The sequence below is a fragment of the Martes martes genome (genome assembly GCF_963455335.1).
Source record: "Martes martes genome assembly, chromosome: 7".
NCBI classification, from domain to species: domain Eukaryota; kingdom Metazoa; phylum Chordata; class Mammalia; order Carnivora; family Mustelidae; genus Martes; species Martes martes.
In genome coordinates, this window is record NC_137894.1 from 83,250,199 (window position 1) to 83,278,198 (window position 28,000).

Sequence of the window (28,000 nt, forward strand, 5' to 3'; positions counted from 1 at the left end):
ATAAGTTGTGTATTTGGAGAAGTGGCGGGAATGGTCCTTTGTCACTGGAGCAGAGTGCACCTGGGGAGTGGCTGGCCATGCATCTGGAAAAGACAGCTGAATTTATATTTGTTATATGGTTTCAAAACTCCTTTTATGAACAAGTGAGTGTTTTTAACTCTTCCAGCCATGTTTAAAGCCTCAGTACCTCATCTGGACCATTGTAATATACTCCCCAGTGTCTCTGTTTTCTTGTGTTCTCTCAAGCAAGCTCTAAATTAATCTCGACTGGTTACCTACTCTGTACTGAGTACCCATACAGCATTGACCAATACAATACCCGCTTTCTCCAAGAATTTAGAAGTTCTGGACCTAGAAATTATCTGTATACTAGCTGCTTTGGGGAACATTAACCATGTTATACCATTTAGTGACTGGACCACCCCATTCCACTGAATAGGCTGATACCCTGTAATTGAAGTGATGCAGTATTTAGCTATTTTTTATTTAGATTAGAATTTATCTGAAAGATATAGCTTCTGTCAAAGTTAATTCAGGACCCATCTAAGCAGTGCTGTAACCATACTTAAAAATGACTTCCCTTTCCTTAAAATGACATATGGTAGTTCCCATTTCAGTTGGGAACACGGGACAAGGAGGTATGTCTTGGCTTAATTAGATGAGACTGAATTGGACATGTCACTATTGTTTAGTTAAAAAAAAAAAAAGGTACAAGCAGTTGAAAGTGGGGAACAAATACTGTTCCTTTTAGGCATTTATATTTCATCTATTCTTTTTTTAAAAATATTTTTATTTTTATTTGACAGACAGAGATCCCAAGTAGGCAGACAGGTGGGCAGAGAGAGGGGCGGGGAGAAGCAGGCTCCCTGCTGAGCAGAGAGCCCGATGTGGGGCTTGATCTTAGGACCCTGGGATCATGACCTGAGCCGAAGGCAGAGGCTTTAACCCACTGAGCCACCCAGGCGCCCCTATATTTCATCTATTCTTGATTATTTCCTCTTTTTAGGAAGAAGAAGAAGAAGAAGAAAACAGAATGCCTGAAGAAGCAGAAAGACAATACCAGCAGAATAAACTGCAGGCTGATTCCATTGTCCAGAGGGATCAACCAGAAACAGTGGCATCCAGTTCATTTGTCAATCTCAATTTTGAAATGGAGGGAGACTGTGAAGTAATTATGGAAAGCAAACAAAATCCAGTCTCTGTCCCACCATAGAATGACTATCAGACTTAAAACTCTAGGGTTTTTATAATACCAGGAACTTTCACATTCTTTATTCAGTGGGACTTAATACAATTATTTATATTTTAAATTATTATCTGGAAAGGGAAAAATGTTTCTTCATTCTTAGGCTCTATCTAGCAAAAGCCAGATCTGAAATTTGATCATTTGTACTACGCTTTTTCTGTGTGTCACATTAGGGCTTTGGCTTTAAAATGTTCTTTAAAGAAATTAAGGACATTCTAGAGCCCTAACTGCCAATTAAGTGTTAAATTATCAAGCTTGTCTGTTATTGGTGTTTGTAAGAAAAAAAATACTTAAATTACTAACTGGAGCTGATCTTTCTAGTCTCAGACTGAAATAAGGATTCCTCCCCACCTAGATTTTCTCATGTTGTCTTACATTTATAAATCTAACCATTAATTTCATACTAAGGATGGTTCACTGAGTGTGTAATAAAAGGAGCAAGACAAAAGCACTTTGATTTTTCTTTCCTTGAGAATATTTTTTGAAAAGGTGAGTGAGTTTGTAACACCAGTTCTGAGATGGGTTTCCATTTTTTAATGCAGGTTACTTAATCTTACATTCTTTTTCAGCAATTATTCAAATTAACTAGCTTTGAACAAAACGTTAAAAACACTAGTTACAGGATGTATTTATTAATGTATTTGTATTCAAGTGGTAACATTGAGTGATTATCCACATGGCATCCTGGTTTTGTGACTCGGTGGACCCTGAGTGTTTCCTGTGGGCCAAGTAGTTGGAGCGAGGTTGGTAGGGTGAGGGGCAGTTGAAGACTTGCCCCTTCAGGGGCTACTGTTAATATTGTACCAAGTGCCACAGTAGCATAGTGAAGTCACCAATCATTCTCTTCTTTGAAGTTAACAACAGTAGAGTGGATAGTTTGCTTAACCCAGGTTTGGTCAGCTCTCTAGAGCCCACTGTGCTACTGGAAACACTTACTGAAGTATAATATGAAACTAATTTTGAAAATATTCCTAAATATGTGCTCATAATCTTATGAGAGATCTGTATGATTTTGATTTATAACTAAATGTGGGTAAGGAAGGATGTGTGGAGTATTTCAGAAATGCTGCTCTTAAAAGCCTATTCACAGACTTAAGATTTTTCAGAGATTAATGGTGGTTCTAAGCAGCATTAAGCTGTCAATCTTAAATATTTTTATATAAAATGTAGCTTCAAAGAAACTCCTCTAACAAAGGTACAGTGGACCTATTACAGAAATCTGTTATCAGTGAACATGAACATCTGGCCACTAAGTTCTTCAACTGAAATCTGAAAGATTTAGGAAACATAATTTTTCACTTGGAATCTTCAGTTATATGGATCTGTGGTATGGTAGTTCATGCATGGTATGTGATGGTAATTTTTTTGGTCATGGCTGTAAACTCTTTAGTTTAGTAAAGGATTAAGCTTCAGATCATGTAATTAATGTCACCATAAATTAGAGTTTACCAGAAGCTCTAAAACATGCTAACCTGACCTCTTCCCTCTAATTTGTTTTTAACTTCATTTGAGATAGGACCTCCAACTCGAGTATTTATTGGGTTATCCACTGAAGGCATGCATATCTAATAATGATCTTTTCTCCCTAGAGGCACTAGATCTGAAAGTTTACCTAGAAACCTTTCTGATTGTAGAAGGAAGATTATGAAAGTTTTGTTTCTTAAATTTCACTTTTCTCTTAATTGTCCAACAGTGGCCAGTTTGTAATGTTTATATAGTTATTCACTGTGCCTTATTAAATATTTATACTTTATTTATGCAAACTATAAAAATTTCCCAGAAATTGATTAAATGGTTTTGTCTTATTTTTAAGCCTCTTCTACTTTTCCTTCCTTTTCGACCCTTCTTATAATTACTATTCCCCCCTGGATCATAGTTCATGATTATTTTACACTCTTCTAATCCTTCTTCTCATAAAAACAAATGAAACAACAGTATAATTGAGAACCTTTACACTGAATTAACAAATTCTCTAACAAAAATCCTTAACAACATGGAGTTGAGTTTTATAAAATGTGACCCTGGTACTGGTTAATAAAGCTAGACAGATTATTTTATACCAGTGATTTTAATTAAAGTGAAATAGTAACTTGAGTACTTTTTACTGAAACATCTTATAAAAAGAGATATCATCTCCGAACACTACTAACCCAGAAATGAAATGGCTCTATTCTAATGAATGGGAAGTTTATTATCTATGATACAGGGAATACTTTTAGAAGACTTGAGGTTAAATGACCACATATAAACTATCCCTCAAATATTTAATGTCTTAATGTCTAATGTCAGAAATATCCCATGAAAACTTCCTTTATTTCTAAAGATTATACAGATTTAAAGTGGGTTCCTACCTTTATCAAATCACACTTGCTATATTTGAGCTAAGTGCAACAAGAATTTAATACATCCTAAAACTGTATTTGGTCCTATTGCTTCCAAACTACTGCAACCAAAATTCTAATAACCAGAACATTTGTTGTGTTCTATAGGCATATACAGTGTTTTATTTAGGCCGTTTCTAAGGATTGTGCTTGAAAGGTTTTGTGTGCAGCATTCAAGCTTATCTTAATGAACACAGTCTCGTCTTTGAGAGATCATGTATCGTCAAGGTCTGCAGAGTTTTCATTGTCATTTGCAACAAGAGCTTCTCTGTTCTCATAAGTCCAGAAGCCATTCAGGTCGATTAGAATGGTGGTGACTGTGTCTCCTTGATTACTGTTGATTAAATCCTGAAGAGAGATTTTCAAAGGATCCTTTGGTTTAACCATGTCAAAGATTTCATCCTGTGAGAGAGAGAGAAGAACACAATGAAATCTGTATCTGATCCACTAAATTTCAATTATACCTTGATGTGAAATACAAGGCTGGCACTTGAGCTTATGTAAAATTTTTTTGTTCTAGTTTTTTTCCTTTCCAGTTCACACACAGGCAATCTCCTTTTCTCTATGTACAATCACAGAATTTTACTGAAAGATTCCTTAGGTATATAATAGCTATCTATCCCCCTTTCCTTCTCCCCCCGCCCCTTTTAAAAAAAGATATTATTTATTTATTTGACAGAGGGGGCTGTAGAGCACAAGTAGGAGGAGCAGCAGGCGGAGGGAGAAGGAGAAGGAGAGACTCCCTGTGGAGCAGGGAGCCTGACTCAAGACTCCATCCAAGGACCCTGGGATCATGACCTGAGCTAAAGGCAGATGCCTAACTGACTGAGCCACCCAGGTGCCCCACTCTCCCTCATCTTAAAAGAGAAAGAAACCGAGGCTCAGAGTTTAATCTAATCCAAACGACATAGCTAATTAGTGGCAAAACTAATGCAGCATTCTTTGAATACATGTTAAATATTCCAGCATTCTTTGAATACATGTTAAATATTCCAAACTTTTCTATTGTCTTTTAATTGGTGGTGATGTATGGTCTTGCTTTAAGTGCAAACTCAGCTCCAACTAAAAACATAAATGCTTCCAAAGTCAAGATAATGACAAACTTCATTTCCAATATAGACGTCAACCTTTTATACTCTGGATTTAAGATGGGTGGTGGGTGGGGGAGGTTCAGTTTTGAAGAATTAGTCATATTAAAGAATTAGTCATCCAGAATGACAATGAAATTGTGCTAAAATTTACTGGAATAGATGAAAATACTTCTATATTATGAGGTATACTGTATGAGTATTTACAAGGAATTAGGTACATGTTTTTTGATCGTTTTGTAGTAAAATTACTCAGAAGATCTAGTGGCATTTAAGGAGGCAAACTACATTTTAAAAAGATTAGAACAATTCAGGCTGCCTGGGTGGCTCAATCGGTTGGGCATTGGACTCGATTTCTCGATTTCGGCTCAGGTCATGATCTCAGGGTTGTGAGCTCAAGCTCCACACTCAGTGCAGAGTCTGCTTGTCCCTCTACCTCCCCCTGCTTACATGTGCATGCCCTCTCTAAATAAACAAACAAACAAAATAACTCTTTAAGGGTGCCTGGGTGGCTCAGTCGGTTAAGTGTCTGCCTTCAGCTCAGTTCATGATCCCAGGGTCCTGGGATCAAGCCCCACGTGGGGCCCCCTACTCCACAAGGAGTCTGCTTCTCCCTCTGCCCCTCCTCCCACTCGTTCTCTCGATCTCCCTCTCTCTCTCTAATAAACAAAATCGTAAAAAAAAAAAAAAGATTAAAGCAATTCAGGTAAATGTATGAGCTCTTAATCTTGTATGTTTATGAAACCTCTTTTTCTAGGTTAGTGGCAATTTAAAATTACTAGTTCTTAGGTTGTTTGTTGAATAGCTTCAGATTTGTCTCATTTATATTAAACTAAAATAGCCCTTTATTTTATACTTAATTAAAATCAGATGGGTTATTTTATTATACTACTTAACCTGAACCTGAATCTATATTAGGTACTGTAGGTTTTTTACAGCTGGTGAAAGTCTGACTATGAAAATGAAGCATTAGCCTGTATTTCAAATAGTGGTAGTTTTCATATTGTAGGATTGATAGCTCCTTAATAATACAAAAGCAAGTAAGACCTTTGAAGGAGTAGACTTAAAAAGTGCCCAAACCTAGATACATTTGACCTTTGAACAACACATATCAGAAATGCATGGGTCCAGTCAGACGTAGATATTTTGGATAAATATTGTAAATGCATTTCCTTTTCTGATGATTCTCAGTTACATTTTTTCTCTAGCTCCATTTTTAAGAATTATAGTATGTTAAACATATACAAAATATGTGTTAGCTGACTATGTTACTGTTTATGTGAAGCTTCCAGTCAACAGTAGGCTATGAGTAGTTAAGTTTTTTGGGGAGTCAAAAGTTCTACATGGATTTTCAGTTGCATGGGAGGGGGGCATTACTTCTAATTCCTGTGTTGTTCAAGGGTCAACTGTAGTTACCAAGATTAAAAATTCATTTTACACTGGAATAGGCTGCCAAAGGATGCAGGCTATATTTGATTCTCTTTTCAGTCAAAATGAATGAATGCTTCCAATGAAAATACAGTCTGACAATGCTAACATCATAAACTATGCAAATCATTAGTCGAAGTGTGGTCTCAGTTTCTAATGATTTAAATATTGGTTCAGAATAAATAACAGCAAATACTTGGTTCAGTTCAGTACTTCGTATTTGTAAGTTTCTTTCATACAAAATTTCACTTAATATAGATGATTATATGCAATTATATTATTTTTTAAAAGATTTATCTTAGAGCACGTGTGTGCACGAGCAGGGGGAGAGGCAAAGTGATAGAGGAAGGGGAAACTGACTCCCCACAAAGCCCGACGTAAGCTCCATCCCAGGACCCTGAGATCATGACCTGAGCCAAAACCAAGAGTCAGACTCTTAACTGACTGAGCCACGCAGGCGTCCCAACTGGTATCCTGTATATTAAAAGAACATGTAAGGGGCACCTGGCTGGCTCATTTGGTAGAACATGTGGCTCCTGATCTCAGGGTCATGAGAGTTCAAAAGCCCCCACTGGGTACAGAGCTTACTTAAAGAAAAGAAAAGAGAAGGTAACCTTGACATCTTGAAATGAAACAGGATCTTGTCCATGGATTTTCATGAGTTCCTGTATGGCCTGTATGGGTAGGAATAAGTCTGTAAATAAAAAATATACCACAGCCCCCTTCCTGTCCCATGGCCCGTTCTAGTCCCACATCCTTTCCTATCAGACCACAAGCTTTATCATTTCAACCACTCTTGACAATATTCTCAACTTCCTTGAACTTGCTTCACATCCAGTCAGCAAAACTTAAACAATGATCAGTGTAACCATCAACCTTTGTAGATCTCTATCTTGCTATTGAGAATTCCAGAAAAAAGTATTCAAGGCCACAGATTATTACTACCATATAGGAATGGTCTCCAACCTCCCATGGGCCTTTACATGGCCTAGCAATTATTCTGTTATGCCTGATCCCTGCATTTTCCAGGAATGTTGTGCATACCTTCACCATTCTTTAAGACACCCAATCTGCCACCTCTGCCTCCAACCCTGTATTATGCCTTGTACTTGACAGGAAAAAAAAAAAAAATGGAGGTAACCCTCCCTCAAACTCTCTAACAAAGCCTTTAACAAAAAAACACAAAACAGAACAGAACAAAAAAAAACTATTAACGGAAGAAACTACTGTGATCCAGGTGGACTAGTAAGTATTTTAGGTGAGAGTCATTCACTAGAAAATGTGAAGCTTAAAATTCTTGGTAAAGAATTGAATAAATACGTTGCAGGTGCCTACTCTGTATGTGGTGCCCCCAATACCAGCATGTGCACAGGTTATCTCTTTGCAGCAGGTGAGAATCTGAGTATACTCACAGCCACTAGAGCCACAGACCCGGAGACAGGGTCGAGTGCACCATCTAGGCCGACCTTTATCAGTGGACTATTGATAAAGACTCTACGAACAGCTTAGGACTGCAGGACGCAGCACCAGTAAGTATTTACCTTAACCCATATAACCAAGCCTAAATACTTTGATAAAATAAATGTGTGTATAAAATATTTTAAAAACAAAAATTTTAATATTCTAAGAGAAGATACTGTAAAGAACTCTTTATGAAAAAGGGTTGAGGGGCACCTGGGTGGCTCAGGTGATGATCCCAGAGTCCTGGGATCAAGACCCCCATCAGGCTCCCTGCTCTGCGGGAAGCCTGCTTCTTCCTTCCCACCCCGCCAGCTTGTGTTCCCTCTCTTGCTCTCTCTCTCTCTCTGACAAATAAATAAAATCTTAAAAAAAAAAAAAAAAAAGAAAAGAAAAAGGGTTGAGTGTTTAATTTCTAAAAATATTTAGTTTGTTTTTCTAAAACTGAATTTTCATTTAATAGGTCTGCCTGAAGTGGGGCATTGATAGGATGAGTTGGTGTTATACTCTCAGATTAGCCATGGAGTCAATTTTTAAAAAATGTATCCTAATACTGTGACTGTAGTTTATCCTAATATTGGTAGTCATTACTGCCTAGGAAATCATTACGGAAGTTTTAGGGGATTTAACAAAAAACTATGAATTTTATATACTATGAAACTCAGAACCAAATAGTTATTTTTAAAGTATCCCAGATATTTAAATGGAAAAGGAAAAGCCTCTGGGGAAAAATGTTTTGTGACAAAGATGTGAAAATGTCATTTTTATTGTTTAAAAACTATTTCTTCCTACTGTTCTTAACCATATTTTAGCCAAAAATCAGTTATCTAAAAACTAGCCATAGAAATAAGGTAATAGTGAAATACCACTGTACAAAACTATTCCACCAAATAGAAAAGTCAGCATTCAAGTTTAGGAATGATTTGTCTTAAAAGGGCAGACATTCCTATTTTTACACCCTATGCATGTGAATGCTCATCAGATAAGATACATTCAAATTTCCCTTCTCAGAACTCATCACATTATTCTCTGAGACCACCTAAGGCACAAAATAAACACTTCAGCAAATCTGTTTTCATGCTGAAATGCAGCATACAATAATTTTAAAATTATTAAAATAAATAATTATTTTTTACAGCACAGCATCTAAAAGAACCTACTACTACCAAAGTCTGCAAAACTTCTACCTTTTCTGAACTGTTTAACTGAAGCTTCTGAAGGATTTTACACACTAGTTTTTGATCACCAAAGCACAAAATTTCTCATGTATGTCTGTATCTCCAATGGCCAGTATAGCCCCTGACATATTTATACATTTTAATGTTCTACAACTAATCAAATCAGCTTTGCTTTACTCTACTTATATTTTTTAAAAATAGAAAAAAAAAAAACTAAAAGACTTATTTTCTTCTAAAATCCGTTAGTAAATTGGGATGTCTGGGTGGCTCAGTCGGTTAAGTGTTCAACTCTTGATTTCAGCTCAGGGTTTAGTCTCAGGGTTGGGAGTTCAAGCCCCATGCTGGGCTCCATGCCAGGCATGGAGCTACTTAAAAAATATTAATAATAAAATCTGTTGGTAAACCTTTTTGTTATACTTAAATATCACAAATTAGATAAAATTGTTACTGCCTAGATAATTTAAATCAATTTAATATTGTATATATAAGTATAATATTATCTTAAGGAACAATGACTCATTTACACAAATGAGACTTACCCTAAAAAAGTAATTAAGTGAAAAGACATTCAGATATCCTTTGTTCTCAATATCAAGTAATTTGAAAATATACTGCAGAGCTGCTGGTTCTTTTCGATTTTCTAGCGCAAGAACAAAGTCCAGGTAGGTTTTATAGTCCTATAGAAAAGAAGATGACATTCATTAGAAGTCTTGTTTGGAATTAACTTTTCAGTTGAATATCTAATGATTTAAAGCTATTTATCAAAGATGGCAATTTTTAAAATTTAAATTCAATTAGCCAACATATTTTTTAAAGATTTTATTTATTTGAGAGACAGAGTGACAGAGAGAGAGATCATGAGCAGGGGGAGGGGCAGAGGAAGAGGCAGGATCCCTATGTGAGACTTGATGCCAGGATCCTGGGGTCATGACCTGGGCTGAAGGCAGATGCTTAACTGACTCGGCCGCCCAGGTGTTCCTCAATTAGCCAATTTATAGTACACCATTAGTTGCATATAACACTCAGTGCTCTTCACATGATACTGCCCATCACCCCATTACCCCATCGCCCCTCACCTACCTCCCCCTTCCACAACTGTTTCCCAGTCAAGAGTCTCTCATAAAAATGGCAATTTTTAGGGGCGCCTGGGTGGCTCAGTGGGTTAGGGCCTCTGCCTTCAGCTCGGGTCATGATCTCAGGGTCCTGGGATCGGGCCCCGCGTCTGGCTCTCTGCTCGGCGGGGGGCCTGCTTCCTCCTCTCTCTCTGCCTGCCTCTCTGCCTGCTTGTGATCTCTGTCTGTCAGATGAATAAATAAAATCTTTAAAAAAATGGCAATTTTAAAAAAAATATGAAATGAGATATCCATCTGTATACTTAATATTGGTTTCTAGAAATTCTACAAAGCAGTTAATCTGTATAGGACAGTTTGGGGATATAGCTCATTTTCTTATGAGAGAGTTGCTGTCTTAAGAAGTAATTTCAGGGACGCCTGGGTGGCTCAGTGGATTAAGCCGCTGCCTTCGGCTCAGGTCATGATCTCAGGGTCCTGGGATCGAGTCCCGCATCGGGCTCTCTGCTCAGCAGGGAGCCTGCTTCCCTCTCTCTCTCTCTCTCTCTGCTCAGCAGGGAGCCTGCTTCCCTCTCTCTCTCTCTCTCTCTCTCTCTCTGCCTGCCTCTCTGCCTATTTGTGATCTCTCTCTGTCAAATAAATAAATAAAATCTAAAAAAAAAAAAAGATTTCATTAAGAACTAATTTCAGGGGCGCCTGGGTGGCTCAGTGGGTTAAGCCTCTGCCTTTGGCTCAGGTCGTGATCCCAGGGTCCTGGGATCAAGCCCCGCATCGGGCTCTCTGCTCAGCCGGGAGCCTGCTTCCCCCGTCTCTCTACCTGCCTCTCTGCCTACTTGTGATCTCTCTCTCTCTGTTAAATAAATACATAAAATCTTAAAAAAAAAAAAAGAAGTAATTTCATTTTATTATGCCTTTGAAGTGGACAATGACTAAGCTATTATACAATGCCACTAAATTAGTATCTTCCTTTCAGTGTGGTAAGTTCGTAAAAGAAAAAAAAAAGAACCAGTTTATCTGGAATGAATAGAACAGTATATTTGAATAGTATATTTAAATAGTTATTTTGAAATATTTAAACATTTTAAAATCAGATAAGAATAATAATAAGCCATCTTAAAAATACCCAATATTATACAGTGAACTGAAACTGTTCTCATCCAAAAGGCAAAAAAGCACAAATGAAAGCCAGAAAGACATGAAGAAAACAGAAAGCTTTCTCTACAAAAAAGGGATACTCATTACTTTTTTTGCACGGTGAAAAGAACACTTTGGATATTACACTTAGAAAAAATTTTATAAAATTTTATATTCTCGTAGTTAGTTTTAAGAATTCCTTTTTGTGTGAATTGCAATATAAAGAGCTAAAGAGATGCAGCCTCATCACAGTCTAACTCCATCCATAGTTGTAGCCTCTGACTGTATTTACCAGAAGTCATTAGTCCACTACAAGCTCCTCATTGTCGACTGTAGACAGCTGTAGGAGTCACAAAGCAGAGTTCCCCCTTTTTCCCCCTTTTCTTATACTGCTAGCTAAAAATGGTGTTTAGAAAACTGCTGCTATTCAAGCTAAGTGATAAAACCTAAAACACCAATTCTCTTCTGACGATATGACCATTTCTTAAGTGTCATTGGTTTGGTAATTTATCACATCCTTAACACATGTTTTTAATAGCAAGGATGGTGATTTTAAAATGCTAGGTAGAAGGGCACCTGGGTAGCTCAGTGGGTTAAAGCCTCTGCCTTTGGCTCAGGTCATGATCCCAGGGTCCTGGGATCAGACCCCACATTGGGCTCTCTGCTCAGCAGGGAGCCTGCTTCCTCCTCTCTCTCTCTCTCTCTCTCTCTCTCTGCCTGCCTCTCTGCCTACTTGTGATCTCTGTCTGTCAAATAAATAAATAAAATCTTAAAAAAAAAATGCTAGGTAGAATTTCCTTACGTATTGTGCATTGTTGTGGTAAGAGGACAGGGCATGTTAATCAGTGGCTACTAATACAGCCACTTACAGAAAGTAATACAACCTGATTCTTAGATTTAAATCACAGCATCTGTGGTACACTATCTGATCTGGAAATTTAATGAACTATCTACATCTACATGAAAAGAGTCAACAGGATTTGCCGATTTTTCAGGTTTTTTTTTCTTCCCTAATCCATACTCCTTTAGGGGAGGTGGGCAGGGGAGATGGGCTAAAAGAGTGATGGGTATTAAGGAGGGCACTTGTTGGGATGAGGACTGGGTGTTGTAGTAAGTGATGAATCACTAAATTCTTAATATTACACTACATGTTAACTAACTGGAATTTAAATAGAACTTGAAACATTAAAAAGAGAGATACACTGATAATGAAATGAAAAAATTATTAAAATTTTATATTTGTCCCGAGTCCATAATGTTTTTAAGGAAATTTACCTTAAGATTAAAGGCTCCAAAATTCACAATTTGATTAGTTCAGACTTTTAAAGATACTGATACAAAAATAATGCTGTATCACATCAAGGGAAGGGTTTATGAAAACTGTGGGAGCCTAAATTTTTAAAACTTATCAGATTTAAACTACTACCATTTCTCCATCATAAGTGAGACACTCCTGGAAAACGCGATCTAAGAAGACGTTGGTCATGGTTGCTGTTCCATAGCGGGAGAGTTCTTCTTTACTGAGCATACCATTGTGATCCTTATCAAGATTCAAATACTGGCCTTGGGAAGAAAAATGATAAAAAGACATTTATGACCAAAATAAAAATCTAACTGAGGACAAAAGAATAAACACCAGAAGTTCTTTTTATTGGTTAATACTTTGATCTTCAAACTGTATTAGGGTAGTGCCCTGCACTCTCTTATCACCACAGTCCCTAAGCTCTGCATAAAGCCATGGCCTTTGGGCTATTTCCATCATTATCTGTTTTCAGTTTGCAACCTTTTAGAACTTTCCTAGGTTTCAAAATTAGAGATTGGGGTGAATAAAAAACACTGACATGCTGGCTCTTGAAAGCAGAGCTCAAGGATGCCAAAAGGAATCCGAAGACCACCCAAGAGAATAATGGAGCATACTAATGAAATTAAAGGAAAAAGCAAACAGTCCCTAGAACACTTGCCACTGTGGACACTGACAGCAGTGGCATTTTATCACAATGCAAGATAATAACTGATGTTCATAATGATGCTCCTGAGTCAACAAGAAAGGATCAAACTACATTCTGTATGTTCTATTAAAGAGTAAGAAAATGACAAGTAAATTTCAGTAACCTAGAATACTAGCTCTTAAGGTAATTAGAATACTTTCATCCTACGGTAAATAATCCTATGTATAAAACTGCCCTTTGAACGCTAATTAACTGAGGAATGGATCATTCAAATTTTAGCATTATGACAAGAACCATACCATATACCCTTAGGGCAGAAGGTGCAGAAAACCAATTAGTTTCTTGACTCTCCTTGGACAGTTCCTCATCCCTTAACTAAATAAACACAGAGACATAATTAGAAGATAGTAACTGTCAAGTGATATAATTAGGTATTTAAAAAACATATTTACCTCCAATAAATCATCTAGGAAGCTGCATGCTAAAATATCTTGAATTTTAATCTTCCCTTTAAAGAACAAACACAGTTTCATTTTTTAAAAAGAGGAATATATATAAATATAAAGGCATCATTTTAGAAGAGTAATCACACAATTGATATTTTAAAGCTTCATATCTTTCATCAAGAACAACTCTCCAGTATATTACATATCAGGGACAGCAAATCATTTCAGAATAACTGGTTTCTTAGAACCAGGAGTCAATATTTATCCAGTTCATACATCACTTTGGAGATGAAGAAACTAAGAAGTTAGGTGACATGCCCACTGTCACAAAGTTGGTTCTAGATGGTGCAAATAAATCATAAAAGATCTTTATATATTAAAGGCAATGACATAGTAGAAAAATGAATGACATTTTCAAGACTTTAGTTATTGAGATTTAGAATAATATCCTTATAACATCTAAGATTTTCTTTTACCTGTTCTTAGAGGGTCTAAAAAGAAGAAGAATTTCCTAACTGCTGTACAGACATAGAAGGAGTAAAAAGACTTTTCCAGCCCATCTAATTGGGGCAAAGTAGGGATAAGTTCCAATATATAGTTTTCTAAATCCTGAAAGAAAACAAATCAAAACGTTAAAGAGTTAACTGTCCGATCTTGTTTCTTTGTTAGACGCTGGAATGCTGAATTTCAGTCCTAAAAATTATTCACTATTAATAGTATATTAGTGATAAAATAAAATCATAACTATGTTAGTGGTAAAACCTATATTGTTTTGCTTTTTGTTTCGATTTTAACATTTTTGAATAAGCAATATATTTGATATAATTCCAAAATCAAAAGGAACAAAAAGGGGGTGCCTAGGTGGCTCTGGGCCTGATCTCAGGGTTCTGGGATAGAGCTCTGCATTGGCCCCCCTGCTCAGCGGGGTGCCTGCTTCTCCCTCTGCCCTTCCCCCGACTTGTGCTTTCTCATGCTTGCTCTCTCTCTTAAATAAATCTTTTATTTATTTTTAAATTTTTTAAAAAGATTTTATTTATTTGAGAGAGACTGAGATAGCAAGAGAGAGCACAAGCAGAGAGGAGAAAACTTCCCACCTCCCCCTTCTATTTTATACTCCCACCAGCAATGTGAAGGCTAAACCAACAGTTCCCAAACTGTGCCCCAGGAATGCTTCAGTAAACTCACAGGGGTGCAGCAGGATATTAAAAAAATTTCAGGGAAACAATGACTTCACCAAAGAGTGCAAAACAGATGTGGCTATGAGCTAGAGCTATGAGCTCAAGATAGTGCACATTATCAACACTGATGGGATACACGCTTTTTTGATGACATAAATCTTTGCGAAGCTAGGTTCTTGATGGTTGTCATAAAGCAAGTACCACACAGAAGTTAGTGTGGAACGGGAAGTGAAGGACAACTGTCCAATCTTAACTGCCAGGCTTGACTGGCCATACAGTGTGCCCCATGGGCACAATTTCCATTAGTATTTGTAATTTAAGAATGAAGCAAAAATATTACTTTCAACTTAGGTGTATTTTTTTTTCAAATGGCTAATATAATAAGCTTAACAAATACTTTCATAAATTGTTCAGAACTAATAAATGAAACTGTTAGGTATTTCTTTTGACCTAAAAGCACTACGCAGAAATTACTGAGATACTAAGGGCACTGCAAATCGAGAGTTTGGGAAATCATGGCCTATCATATATTCCCTTATTAAAAGCATTATCAAACTTTCTGTTCTTTGTAAGCCTGAAAAATTCCTGGCGCTAACATTTGTAACACTCATGAATAATGAAAAGTTTTCCTCTTCCTTCAATGATTTTTTTTTTTAAAGATTTTATTTATTTATTTGTCAGAGAGAGAGAGAGTGAGAGCAAGCACATGCAGACAGAGCGGCAGGCAGAGACAGAGAGAGAAACAGGCTCCCTGCGGAGCAAGGAGCCCGATGTGGGACTTGATCCCAGGACGCTGGGATCATGACCTCAGCTGAAGGCAGCCGCTTAACCAACTGAGCCACCCAGGCATCCCTCTTCAATGATTTTTAATCCTGTTAAAACACTACATTCCTGGGGCGCCTGGGTGGCTCAGTGGGTTGAGCCTCTGCCTTCATCTCAGGTCATGATCCTAGGGTCCTGGGATCAAGCCCCAGGCCGGGCTCTCTGCTCAGAGGGGAGCCTGCTTCCCCTTCTCTCTCTGCCTGCCTCTCTGCCTACTTGTGATCTCTCTCTGTCAAATAAATAAATAAAATCTTTAAAACAAAAAACCCCACTACGTTCTTTTAATTTTCTCCTTTGAAAAGCTATTTTCAAAAGTTGGAGAAAAAGAATCTAGAAAAGATTTTTGTGGTCAATATATACTTTTGGGGGGTCAATATTCATTTTAAAAGATTTTTATATATTTATTTATTTAAAGATTTTATTTATTTATTTGACAGAGAGAGATCACAAGTAGGCAGAGAGGCAGGCAGAGAGAGAGGAAGGGAAGCAGGCTCCCTGCTGAGCAAAGAGCCCGATGCGGGGCTCGATCCCAGGACCCTGAGATCATGACCTGAGCTGAAGGCAGCGGCTTAACCCACTGAGCCACCCAGATGCCCCTGAAAAGATTTTTAGTAACACATTATTTGTGAAAACAAACAAAATTAGAGAAAGAAAAATAAAGTCACCTGTGATCCCAACACTCAGTGATAACTACTGTTAACATTCTGTGTCTATAGAGGTTATTAAAGTAGGTTAATACTTACAGATTCCCGAAGGTATCCTTGTCCAGCAACATCATATAAACTGAGTCCTATTCTTGTCTGATGAAGCCAAACTAACAATAAAGATAAAATGTAATTTTAAGATCTGTCCTTTAGCATATATATGGATAAAAGAAGATAAACAGCTAGATTAGAGGGACAAACTAATAACTTTGCATACTTCTTCACACGCATTTATTACTTATCCAGTAACCCTAAAATTGTTTGTATCAAAATATACCATAGAATTAATGGCAGGTATCAACAATTCTACCCTGCCTAAAGCGACAATAAAGTTGATGCCCTTCAAAACATTCTTTTTTTTTTTAAAGTAATCTCTACACTCTATATGGGGCTCAAACTCACAGCCCCGAGATCAAGAGTTGCATGCTCCACTGACTGAGCCAGCCAGACACCTTACCTCGTGATTTTCGGAGTAACGTTCTTTCTCTATCTTACTTTATTGTAAGAATACAGTATATAATACATGTAAGTTATAAAACGTGTTAATCAACTGTTTATGTTATTGGTAAGGTTTCCAGCCAAAAACAGGCTCTTAACAGTTCAGTTTTTGGGGAGCCAGAACTTATACTCAGATTTTCGACTACATGAGAGGTTAGTGCCCCAAACCCTGTGTTCTTCAAGGGTCAACTATATATTGGTAAAATAGAATTACCAGTGAATTAAAATCATTTAATCACCATACATTAAAACTCTTGGTTCAGCTTTTTTGTTTTATTTTATTTTTTTTAAAGATTTTATTTATTTGACAGAAATCACGAGTAGGCAGAAAGGCAGGCAGAGAGAGAGGGGGAAGCAGGTTCCCTGCCGAGCAGAGAGCCCGATGTGGGGCTTGATCCCAGGACCCCGAGATCACGACCTAATCCGAAGGCAGAGGCTTAACCCACTGAGCCACCCAGGCACCCCTCTTAGTTCAGCTTTTAATACATAACTCTTAGCTAGTATCTTTAGGATACATGTTTTTGTTTTGTGTTATTTATAATAATGAACCCAAATTTATGGTAGAAAATCTTGGCTCTAGTAAGTTTCTCCAGGAGAGAATCAGAAAAATAAAAAATAAATCTGCATCAAAAGGTAAGAAATTCTGCTCTTCAGGGGTGTGTGGGTGGCTCAGTTAAGCATCTCACTCTTAATTCTGGCTCCGGTCAGGGTCTCAGGGTCCTGATATCCAGCTGTGTGTTGGGCTCCCTGCTGGGCATGGAGCCTGCTTGGGATTCTGTCTCCCTCTGTCCCAACACCTACCCTCCAACCCTGACTCATGCGTGTTCTGTTCTCTCTTTTACAAAAGAAAAAAAAAGAAAGAAAGAAAGAAATTCTGCTATTTATTCAAACTTACTAAGAGAGTTGTTTCACATAGAAGAAATATTGTAAAAGCATGTACCAAAACCTCCTTGATTCACAGATAAGAGTTTAAACACAATGAAAATGAAATCACCTTTTCTCATGACATAATTGAAGAACTGCATGATAGAAATTCTTCCATAAGAGTCTGTATGAAGGAGTTTAGCGAAGACTTTTGCTGTGAAAAACTGCCTAAGGAAAGGAAATAAAGATTAAAATTATCTCCCAACAGAGCAAACATATTGAATTAGCAAACTGCATGAATTCAAACAATTAAAAATCAAAATGAAAAAAATCAAAGTGAGAACCACAGTTCAAAACTTAAAATACTGTCAGACATCTTTGAATTTTATCGTTTTAAGAATGAAAGGCTAGGGCGCCTGGGTGGCTCAGTGGGTTAAAGCCTCTGCCTTCGGCTCAGGTCATGATCCCAGGGTCCTGGGATCGAGCCCCGCATCGGGCTCTCTGCTCGGCAGGGAGCCTGCTTCCTCCTCTCTCTCTGCCTACTTGTGATCTCTGTCTGTCAAATAAATAAATAAAATCTTTAAAAAAAAAAAAAAGAATGAAAGGCTAAAACAACCCAAAAAAGAATGAAAACCTATACTCTTGTATATAAATGTACTATATGTATATACATATATATAGATATATATATAGTTGTATAGTATATAAATACACTATATTATAAACTATTATTTTTTAAAAAATTATTTTTATTAACATATAACGTATTATTTGCCCCAGGGGTGCAGGTTTGTGAGTTATCAGGCTTACACATTTCACAGCACTCACCATAGGACATACCCTCCCCGATGTCCATAACCCAGCCACCCTCTCCCTACCCCTACTCCCTAGTCCCCAGCAACCCTCAGTTTGTTTTTTGAGATTAAGAGTCTCTTATGGTTTGCTCCCTCCCGATCCCATCTTATTTCATTTTTTCCTTCTAAACCATTTGTTTCTTTTAATAACTTCATACCAATGTAATCTGCTTGACTAAATAATTTTTAAATTTCATTAATAACTGAAAGGACTCAAACTGTCACACAATTGACTTATATTTTCATTGACATTTATTTCTGGCATTTAAAATGCTTAACATAACATACTCCTTTGTTAATTATACTTAATGAAACTTACTTGCACTTTGGTCCAGCTTTGTCACCAACCTTTAGAAAATTTTCATAATTAATCATTGCTTCCTCTCCAATCATAGGCGGTGTTTGGTGCTTATCCAGCAAAAACCATAAGTTCTTAGGAGAATTCCAGAAATGAGGATGGTATAGTTAATAAAACAAAATTTAACATCAGTTAAATGTGTTATTTCCATTAAAATGATAGTCTGATAAGCAAAGATTTAATAGTAAGATGAATCTCATTCCCTATTATCCTTTTGATTACTAATAACATAATACAAAGAGCTGGCATTTACTGAATGCCCAAGTTTAAAGTTTTCATATATGGAACCTCTTTATTTTTTTTATTTTTTATTTAAGCTTTTAAAAATTATTGTGTTCAATTAGCCAACATATAGTACATCATTAATTTCTGATGTTGTGTTCAACGATTCATTAGTTGCACATAACACCTAGAGCTCATCACAACATGTGCCCTCCTTAATGCCCATCACCCAGTTACCCCATCCCCCCACCCTACAGTACCTCTTTAATCCATATAACTATGTGATGCAGATAGATACTATTATCCCTATGTTGCAGATGACAACTGAAGTACAGAAATGTTAAGTCCATTGCCCAAGGTCACAGAGCATGGCTAGGATGTGAACCCCCAAAGTCTGACCCTATAGTAGTGTTTCTCACCATTGGCCTCACATTAGAATCATGTAGGGACTTAAAAAAACAAAACAAAACAAGATCTTGGGGAGCTGGTGCCCAGGCAAGTTCTGCAGTTGATTTTGGTAGGACTCACTGCTCCAGGGCCTGTGTGTTCACCCACTCAGCAGCTGTGGCTCCATTAAGACACCCTGAGATCCTGTATGACTTTAGTACAAATAAAAAAATGGCTAAGGTCCAAAGCAACCTTTAATCCTTTTCTTACCTGTAATTCTTCATTATCTAACAGTTCTCTGCTTTTCCTCTGCAGAAAGACAGCTCTGGATTCCTCTCTTAATTTTTGTAGTAAGACTTCATCTTCAGCTGGCAGCTAAAAATACACTAGAGTTAATTTCTACACTTCAATTCTAGACTATTATTGGATTATGTAAAATATATTGGGTCTCATAAAGTAACTACATATTGCATTGCCTCAAATTATGTTTTGTATCTCAATTTTGCTTAACCTCAAGTTATCATTCATTCAGAAAGTTCATTTAACAAAAAGAGATCCACAGAGAATTCCATGATCAGCAAGGCCAGATCCCTGCCTAGAAAGAGCTAACGGTCTAGCCCAAGTTTGATTTTATATTCTTAGAGCACTCTTTCCACTCTAATTTTAGACTGACAAAGAATTAAATTAGAACTAACTGAAGATACACGGTCTTAGCAAAGTATGCCTTTTGAGCTTAAATGATCTTACTTCTTGGAGATGGTCAAGCCCGGGTCTGTTATATTGACCTCCTAGGCAGACAGTCTGCTCGCTGGGGTGATTTCCATAAACAGGGCTTTAAAATGACTAATTCCAGCTCAACCTCAAACAATTTGCTTTGAGGATTTCTTTGTTGTCTGTAACTCTGCCCCGTTAAACCTAGCTAAGCAACCATAGTCAAATTTGTTCTTTCATTTCCAAGAACCAAGATGCCATCCCCATCCAAAGGAATGGAAAAGGAGGAAGCATTAGAAGGTAAGGCTGGGGGGCGCCTGGGTGGCTCAGTGTGTTAAAGCCTCTGCTTTCAGCTCAGGTCATGATCCCAGGGTCCTGGGATCGAGCCCCGCATCGGGTTCTCTGCTCAGCGGGGAGCCCGCTTCCTCCCCTCTCTCTCTCTTCCTGCTTCTCTGCCTACTTGTGATCTCCCTCTGTCAAATAAATAAATAAAATCTTTAAAAAAAAAAAAAAAAGAAGGTAAGGCTGGGGCTGAGACTGTGATCGTGCTCCACTGGCTAGTCAACCAGCTAATCAGCCAAGGAGAGAAGTGGTAACTAAAGATGGCAGGTGGTTTCTCCAAAGCACTAGGAAGACAGAGAAAGAAGAAGAAACAGAAGAACATTCCACAAATCCACATCTGCAGACAGGAGAACATGTGGGATCTGGAAGAGGTCACAGAGAGAAGGAAGAGACAGAAATGGGGTAAAAGGAATTCCTCAGGAACTGCAGGGGAGATCAAAAGGTTGGTACTCGTACTTCCAGTACAGGAAAGTTGAGTCCTTGGTTCAGAAATGGGTCATGTCAACATCTAAGGGCTGTTTCTGGGTAAGATACTATTTCATAATCCTGATTAAATGAGATCATGAATATAAAGTGCTCTGAAGTATATCGGCACTCAATAAACATCAATTCCCTTCCTGCTCCCCTAGACTATAAAAGATTTTCAATTGTCTAGTGGACTCTGTTTAAGAAAGTGTAAAATGCATAAAGTGGGAGAAGTACATATGATATGATCCCACTGTTATTAAACACATGTGTACACAGAAGCATGGAGAAGGATTCATGTAGAAATATTTATTTACATCTCTGTGCAATGTTATGGGAAAATATCAGCTATTTTTTCTCTTTTCCATGACAAATGTGGATTAGTCATATAGTTTTTTTTTAAGATTTTATTTTTAAATAATCTCTACACCCAAGATGGGGCTTGAACTCATATCGCAAGATCAAGAATCATATGCTCTACTGACCCTAGGGCAGCTAGACACCCATAGTCATATAACTCTCAAAAGACTGGGAAATAGTATTACAGAAAGGTTTCCAATAAAAATAGTTCACTTGGAAAAGGCTTGTACTTCAAGAAATGTTACAACTATCTAGATAATTCACTTATATTAATACATTGCTCCTAAATATAAGCAAAACAACGTTTACTATCTTTGTAAATAATGTTATAATTGAGTTTAGAAGGTAGAAAATTAGGAGACATGCAGCTAAAATTTCACAGTTAACTTTTCTATAGTGGTCACATCTTACATCATACTAAATAGATCTTATTGTTTTCAGTGGCCTTCAATTTCAGCTGTAAGTAGCTTTCTTAAGGTCTTCCTGTCTTCTATACTCTCTTTCAAGGAGTTCTTTATGGTTTTGGCACAAGCAAACGTAAGTACAACTCTTCAAGTTTTCCATTTTAATCTATTTTTCAGTTTAACCTTGAGCAAAATGTATTACACCTTAAGAACATGGGTAAAAGACAAAGTTAAAAATGGTAATCAGCCAAGTAAACCTAGACACATGATCCAACAGAATACCTACTGCTAATATCCGTAAGAAAAAATAGGAAGGAAAAGCCTGTAACTCAAAAAAAGGGGGCCAAGTAACAACTTTGTGTTCTTACACCAATTTATATCAAAACTTGAGATTTAAAAGAAAAAACAACTTGAGATTTTATCAATTTCAAAACAATGATAAGATCAAATACAATGAAAGAATATATAAAATTTAAAATATAACCTCTATTTATTTATATAAAAGATTCTGATCCCATTTTAAAAGTTAACATTTCATTTATAAACTCTGTGAGACATTTGCTTAGATACCACTTACCCTGTAATAAAACCGGGGAATGGTCTTATAGAATTCATTTGTGCTTTTTCTATCCCCTTTCCATTCTGAGTAGTATTTGGTAAACAAATCCATTTCTTCATCTTTTAATTCTTGTTCACTTTTTTTTTCTGGTAACAAAACAGATTGAAGGGGGAAGAGCACTTTCAAAATCAGTATTTTTACCTACTAATTTTTTTAGAGAGAGAGAAGAAAGGGAAGAGGAGAGGGAGAGAGAGAAAGAGAGAGATAATCGTAAGCAGGCTCCATACCAGTGAGGAACCCAACACGGGGCTCAATCTCACGACCCTGAGATCATGACCTCAACCAAAATCAGGAGATGGCTGCTCAAACCAACTGTGCTACCTAGGCACCCCTTAAAATCAGTATTTGTTTTTACTATGGTGTAATTACAGTGCAAAAAAGACATTCAAAATTGTGCTTATACACTGAACATCTACATTCATTTTCTTGAAGCACCAAGAATCGGAAGAGCCTCCCCTGCATCTTCAACCACATCTTAGTTGCTCCCTCTACTTCTTTTTGTCACTATATTTGTGTCTTCCTCAAGTCACTTTCTTCCAGATTTCTGGTATGTTCATGATTCATTCCATCAAAAATACTTCTTAAGTACCTACTGTGTACAGAACAGTACTAGACACTAGGGCTAGCGTGGTGAGAAAACAGATGCAGCCCTTGACCTCATGAAGTTTCGTCCTTGCAATCACTGTTCCTCTACGTAATGGAAACCTCTTCCATCTCAGGCTGCTCTTAGCCCCCAGCCGGCCTGCTACTGGCCTACAGCTGTCTCTTTCAGTCCGTCCCCTGCGCTGTGTATTGACCACAGCAACTGGCACACACTGTTTTTCAGCTCAAGGTCCTGCAATCCTCAAGGAAGGATAAATGTTTATGAGTAACCGTGAGCTCAGCTCTTCAGAGGGGTCACCTCTGTCACTCGGTTCCATGGCAAGACCACAGATCTTATCTGCTCCTAAATATACTAAATTTAAATACACTCTCAGATAATTTTTCTCTCCTGGTTATTCAAAACCTGTCATGATACCTACATGTCAGCCTCACTGAAATCTTCAGATCTGTGACCTATTTTCTCAATAGTCTATTTTCCTTCTCCTGGTCTCACTTCTTTCCAACATGCCAGAGCCAGTCCCCTGCATTTCTGCCACATGTGCTAAGTTAATTTAACCTTAACTGTTTATTCTTATTTTCTGGCCATTTCTTTTTTGTTAATCTTTTTTCCTCATTTCAACTTAGTAGTTTGGCTTCTGAGTGCCAAATGTATGTCACTAACCCAGACATTGTTCTTGAACTTTAAGTTCATACATTCAAAACAAAATATTTTCATCCTTACCTCCAACATATCTAAAATAATTTTCCCATCCCTCACCTTACTATTCTTCTTCTAATTCCATATTTCCATCCCACTTAGTGGTATTCAGCTAGTCACCCCAGCCCAAATCCCTGGAGTCATTTTCATGATTTCACTTATTCTTTTTCATTCAACTATTCTAGGGAGAAGCAAGTATAAGTATGAGTGGACATGTACACATGTGTCCACACCTACATATGGCTTTCAACACAGTGTCAGGGAAAGCCTCACTGAGATGAAACTGAGCAAAAAATTTGAAGAAGGCAAGGAAGCAGTCTATGCAGATAAACAGGGGGAAGTGCATACCAGGCAAGGACACAGCCAGCGCTAAGGCCTGAAGACAGGAGTGTGCCTGGTGTATCCAGGAAAGAAGGAGGCAGACAGTGTGGATGCAGCAGAGCCAGAGGAAAGAGTAGATGAGGGAAGGCAGGTAATGAGAGAGTCAAGGCCACTGGGTCATTAGAAAGACCCTGGCTTTTATTCTGGTGAGGGAGAGAGCCAACAGCAACAATTAAGAGGCTAATGTCCAGGTAACAGATGGTGATGGCCGTGGATTGCGGTGGCTGCAATAGAAGTAGTTAGGAGTAAATATTCTGGATATATTTTCCTAGTCTCAGGATTTGCAGACAACGCATGTGGGTATCAGACAAAAAGAACAGTTGAAGAGATCTCCAAAGGTTTTGACCTGAGCAGATGGGGAAAGTAACAGGTAAGCAAGTTAGAAAGGAGACCAGGAGTTCAGTTTTGGACAAGTTTAGGATTAAGATACCTATTAGAGTCACTTGACATGGCCACTTGACAAGTGGCCAAGTCAAGTAGGCAATGAAATATATGAATCTGGCATTTGGAAAGTGGAGATATAAATTTAGGTGACAACAGCAAATATACATTATTTAAAGCCATAAGAATGGCTAATTTCACCATGAAGGTGAGTGTAGATAGAGAACAGAAGCTGACCAAGGACTTCCTTAGCTTTTGGGCACTCCAATGCTGAGTTGCTGGGGAGAAGAAAACAAAGACTGAGAAGGCATGACTGGTGGGGTGGGAAAAAAACTGAGGGAGTATGACTCCCAGAAACCAAGAGAGGAAAGTATGTTTAGGGGGAGAGCCAACTACCATATCCTGGTAGGGAATGCCAGCAGGCCAAGTAAAGTGAGGACTAAAAACTGACCACTGGAACAACAATGGAGATCACTGATGATCCTGACAAGCAGTAATTACAGCACAGATTTAATCAACACTTCTTCTAACAAGCATTGCTGTAAGGGGAGCAGGGAAGTGAGGCATAGGTAGAGGTAGAAGTTAAGACAAGAAGTTTCTTTAGGGTGAGAGAAATACCACCATGTTCTTACAGTGATAGGAATGACTGAGAAAGAAAAACTGATGCAGGAGAGAGGGGACAACTGCAGGAATACAACTCTGAGTAGCAAAAACGGGACCTGGCACACCGATGAAGAAAACAGCCTTAAATACAAGTTGTACAACCAAAATGATTTGCTTATTATTTATCATGTCTGCCAACACTAAAGTCTAAGTACCACAAGGACAAAGACTTTTGTCTGTTTTGTTTACTCCTATAGCCTAGAATAGTACTTGGTACATAATACGGATGCAATGGAGTGGGTATTTACCCCAAAGATACAAATGTAGTGATCTTAAGGGACACATGCATCCCAGTGTTTATAGCAGCAATGTCCACAATAACTAAACTATGGAAAGAGCTCAGATGTCCACTGACAGATGAATGCATAAAGAAGATATGGTATATATATCACGGAATATTACACAGCCATCAAAAATGAAATCTTGCCATTTGCAATGATGTGGATGGAATTAGAGGGTATTATGCTGAGCGAAATAAGTCATCAGAGAAAGACAATTATATCTCACTCATATGCAGAATTTAAGAAACAAAACAGAGGATCATAGGGGAAGAGAGGAAAAAGGAAACAAGATGAAACCAGAGAGGGAGAAAAAACATAAGAGACTTTAAATCATAGGAAACAAACAGGGTTGCTAGAGGGGAGGGAGGATGGAGGGATGGAGTAACTGGGTGACACACACTAAGGAGGGCATGGGATGTAATGAACACTGGGTATTATATAAGACTGATGAATCACAAACCTGTGCCTCTGAAACCAGTAATACATTATATGTTAAGTAATTGAATTTAAATAAAAATTTTTTAAAAAAATAAAGCAAATTTGCTTCAATAAAAATACCTTTGACAGCCAAAAAAGGAGAGGAGAAAGTACAAGTACAGGTGACTTTTTTTTTTTTTTAAAAGATTTTATTTATTTATTTGACAGAGATCACAAGTAGGCAGAGAGAGCCCGGGGGCCGGGGGGAGGGGAGGGAAAGCTGGCTCCCTGCTGAGCAGAGAGCCTAATGAGGGGCTTGATCCCAGGACCCTGGGATCATGACCTGAGCCAAAGGCAGAGGCTTTAACCCACTGAGCCACCCAGGCGCCCCTGAAATGATATTTCTTACATGGAGTATATTACAGCACGTTTGTCAAAGCTGATGGAAATGATCCAGTGGAGAAGGAAAACTTGATGATATATGAGAGAGAAGATAAGTACAGAGTGAAGTCAGTGAATAAAAGAAAGGGAAGGGGCACCTGGGTGGCTCAGTGGGTTAAAGCCTCTGCCTTCGGCTCAGGTCATGATCCCAGGATCCTGGGATCGAGCTCCGCCTTGGGGGGGGGGGGGTCTCTGCTCAGCAGGGAGCCTGCTTCCCTTCCTCTCTCTGCCTGCCTCTCTGCCTGCTTGTGATCTGTCAAATAAATAAATAAAATCTTAAAAAAAAAAAAAAAAAGAAAGGGAACATGATCTGCTGTTGGAGTGGAAGAATTGTCTCAAATACGAGTATGGACAGTTCATTTTGAACAGTAAAGGCAAATTATACGGGGATCTATGGTGGGGAAAGGGCTGATAGAAATGGTAAGTGGGAACGGGTGAGGTTTTTCTTTGCACTGACTTTCTCAAATATATACACAAGCTCATCAACTGAAGATAAGGAGTAGATAGCACATACTGGAAAACTAGAGGTATGGAAGATGAGAACTGCCTAAGAGTGTAGGAGAATGAATACGCAGGGAAACGCGGAATATGTGCAAATGAATAACCGAGGCACTTACTTTAGGTTAGTGGACATGAATTCAAAGTGAGACAATTTACCACGGTTCCGTTTTTCTCCAGCCACTTTCGGCTGCCCCGAGGGTACATGTGGAATAAGAGCTTTAGTCAGGCTGGTTAACAAGCAAGTGTGAAGGAGGGGGAAAAGAATAAGGAAAAATTGATTATAAAATCTAAAATGCATAAGGAGGGAAGTGAAAAGTGTGTTAGTAAAAAGGCATTAAGTTCAGTGGGTTATACGTTGTAGTAGGATCGAACAGCGGTTGGAACCAGGGTCCTCAATTAGCCCTCAAAAGCCTTAGTCAAGGCCACGTAAGTGACTGCTAAGATAGTTCTTCATTCTCGCACACCTTTTCCCGGGAAGTGTGGGTCAAACCTCTCAGTACCCCTAAATCACGTCCCATCTGCCTTTGTCAAGAGAGCTTTTATAGAAGCGTAAAGTGCGGCTCCCAGTGGCTGCTCCTCCCCGATCTCCCCCTTACCTGCTGGAGTTTAGGGCCGACCTAACTCTGCGAGCAGCCCCTCCCAAACTCACTGTAGGTACCTGTGCTGGGCGACGCTAACCGCCGGCGAAGAATTTCTTTCCAGTCCATGGCTGACTCCCGCGAAGCAGCTCCTGCATTTGCCGTTCACTAACCGCTCCACCCCCTACTAGCTCAGACTGCAATCACCGCCCAACCCCGAAAAGGTCAGGAACGCTCGAGCGCCATCTTGGACACGGGCGGAAGTGGGCTAACCAGGCAGAAACCCATTATAGCTACTGCGGAGAATACGGCGATCACGTTAACAGCTGGGAACGCCGACCTGAAACAGACCGAAAAATGATCTGTAAGGCAGAGCCCAACTTCCCTAAGTCCAATTTTAAAGGTGCAGGATAAGGAAGCCCACGTCTTTATTTCTTTAACTTGGGACTTTGGCGCCTGTGTACCACGTGATTCCGGAGTCCTACGACGCTTCCGCCCTGAAGAAAAGCTTTTTTGCTTCACAATTTCTTTTCATCGCTCACTGCAGATATCTAGGGGCCCTAAAGTTTCCCTGAACGTAGTAGACGCCCTCAACAGCCCCTTCTGCCACTAACAGCTTCACAATTGTGTTTTTATCGCCGTCCGGCTCGGCGGAACGCCTGCGTGTGGCTCAGCCACGCCCCGGGGCCTGGGCCCTCGCGGTGCATTGTGGATGCGGTAGTTCCGTCGTGCTTATGGTTGCCTTAAGCGTGAGTGCTGAGGTGAGTTGTTGAATGGAGGGAACTTCGTTTCTAAGCAGTCTGTACACGGCCGGCAGTGCCCTTCGCGAATCCCCCTTCCTTACTTAATTCGAATTGTCAGTTCGGCTCTCTCCCCAACGCTCCCGCCCTC

General features: G+C 38.5%; 3 protein-coding genes across 7 annotated transcripts in view; 2 read left to right on the top strand and 1 right to left on the bottom strand.

Annotated features, from left to right (window-relative positions):
* FAM177A1 (family with sequence similarity 177 member A1) overlaps nucleotides 1–3,055 on the top strand; it is a 21,068-nt gene extending 18,013 nt beyond the window's left edge. For all 3 annotated transcript variants that reach the window (XM_080808113.1, XM_080808114.1, XM_080808115.1), the window contains one exon: nucleotides 1,007–3,055. In XM_080808113.1, coding sequence (XP_080664239.1) covers nucleotides 1,007–1,213 — 207 coding nt within the window. In that variant the 3' untranslated portion in view covers nucleotides 1,214–3,055. The remainder of the gene's footprint in view (nucleotides 1–1,006) is intronic.
* On the bottom strand, nucleotides 3,011–27,771 carry PPP2R3C (protein phosphatase 2 regulatory subunit B''gamma). 3 transcript variants are annotated; one of them, XM_080808110.1, is made up of 13 exons: nucleotides 27,190–27,771; nucleotides 22,125–22,252; nucleotides 19,536–19,640; nucleotides 18,618–18,730; nucleotides 17,575–17,672; nucleotides 16,122–16,192; nucleotides 13,855–13,987; nucleotides 13,385–13,440; nucleotides 13,232–13,307; nucleotides 12,410–12,546; nucleotides 9,319–9,456; nucleotides 6,758–6,817; nucleotides 3,011–4,029 (listed from the first exon to the last, which is right to left on the bottom strand). In XM_080808110.1, exons 1-13 carry the CDS (start codon nucleotides 27,236–27,238, stop codon nucleotides 3,841–3,843), a joined length of 1,353 nt encoding a protein of 450 aa, XP_080664236.1. In that variant the 5' UTR covers nucleotides 27,239–27,771; the 3' UTR covers nucleotides 3,011–3,840. The 3 variants fall into 3 exon arrangements, with proteins under 3 accessions (XP_080664236.1, XP_080664237.1, XP_080664238.1); XM_080808111.1 differs by lacking the exon at nucleotides 27,190–27,771 and adding an exon at nucleotides 27,128–27,176; XM_080808112.1 differs by having other exon boundaries at nucleotides 3,303–4,029; nucleotides 6,732–6,817.
* PRORP (protein only RNase P catalytic subunit) overlaps nucleotides 27,358–28,000 on the top strand; it is a 144,269-nt gene continuing 143,626 nt past the window's right edge. The window contains exon 1 of the mRNA XM_080808108.1: nucleotides 27,358–27,870. The gene's annotated coding sequence lies outside the window, so the exon portion shown is untranslated. The remainder of the gene's footprint in view (nucleotides 27,871–28,000) is intronic.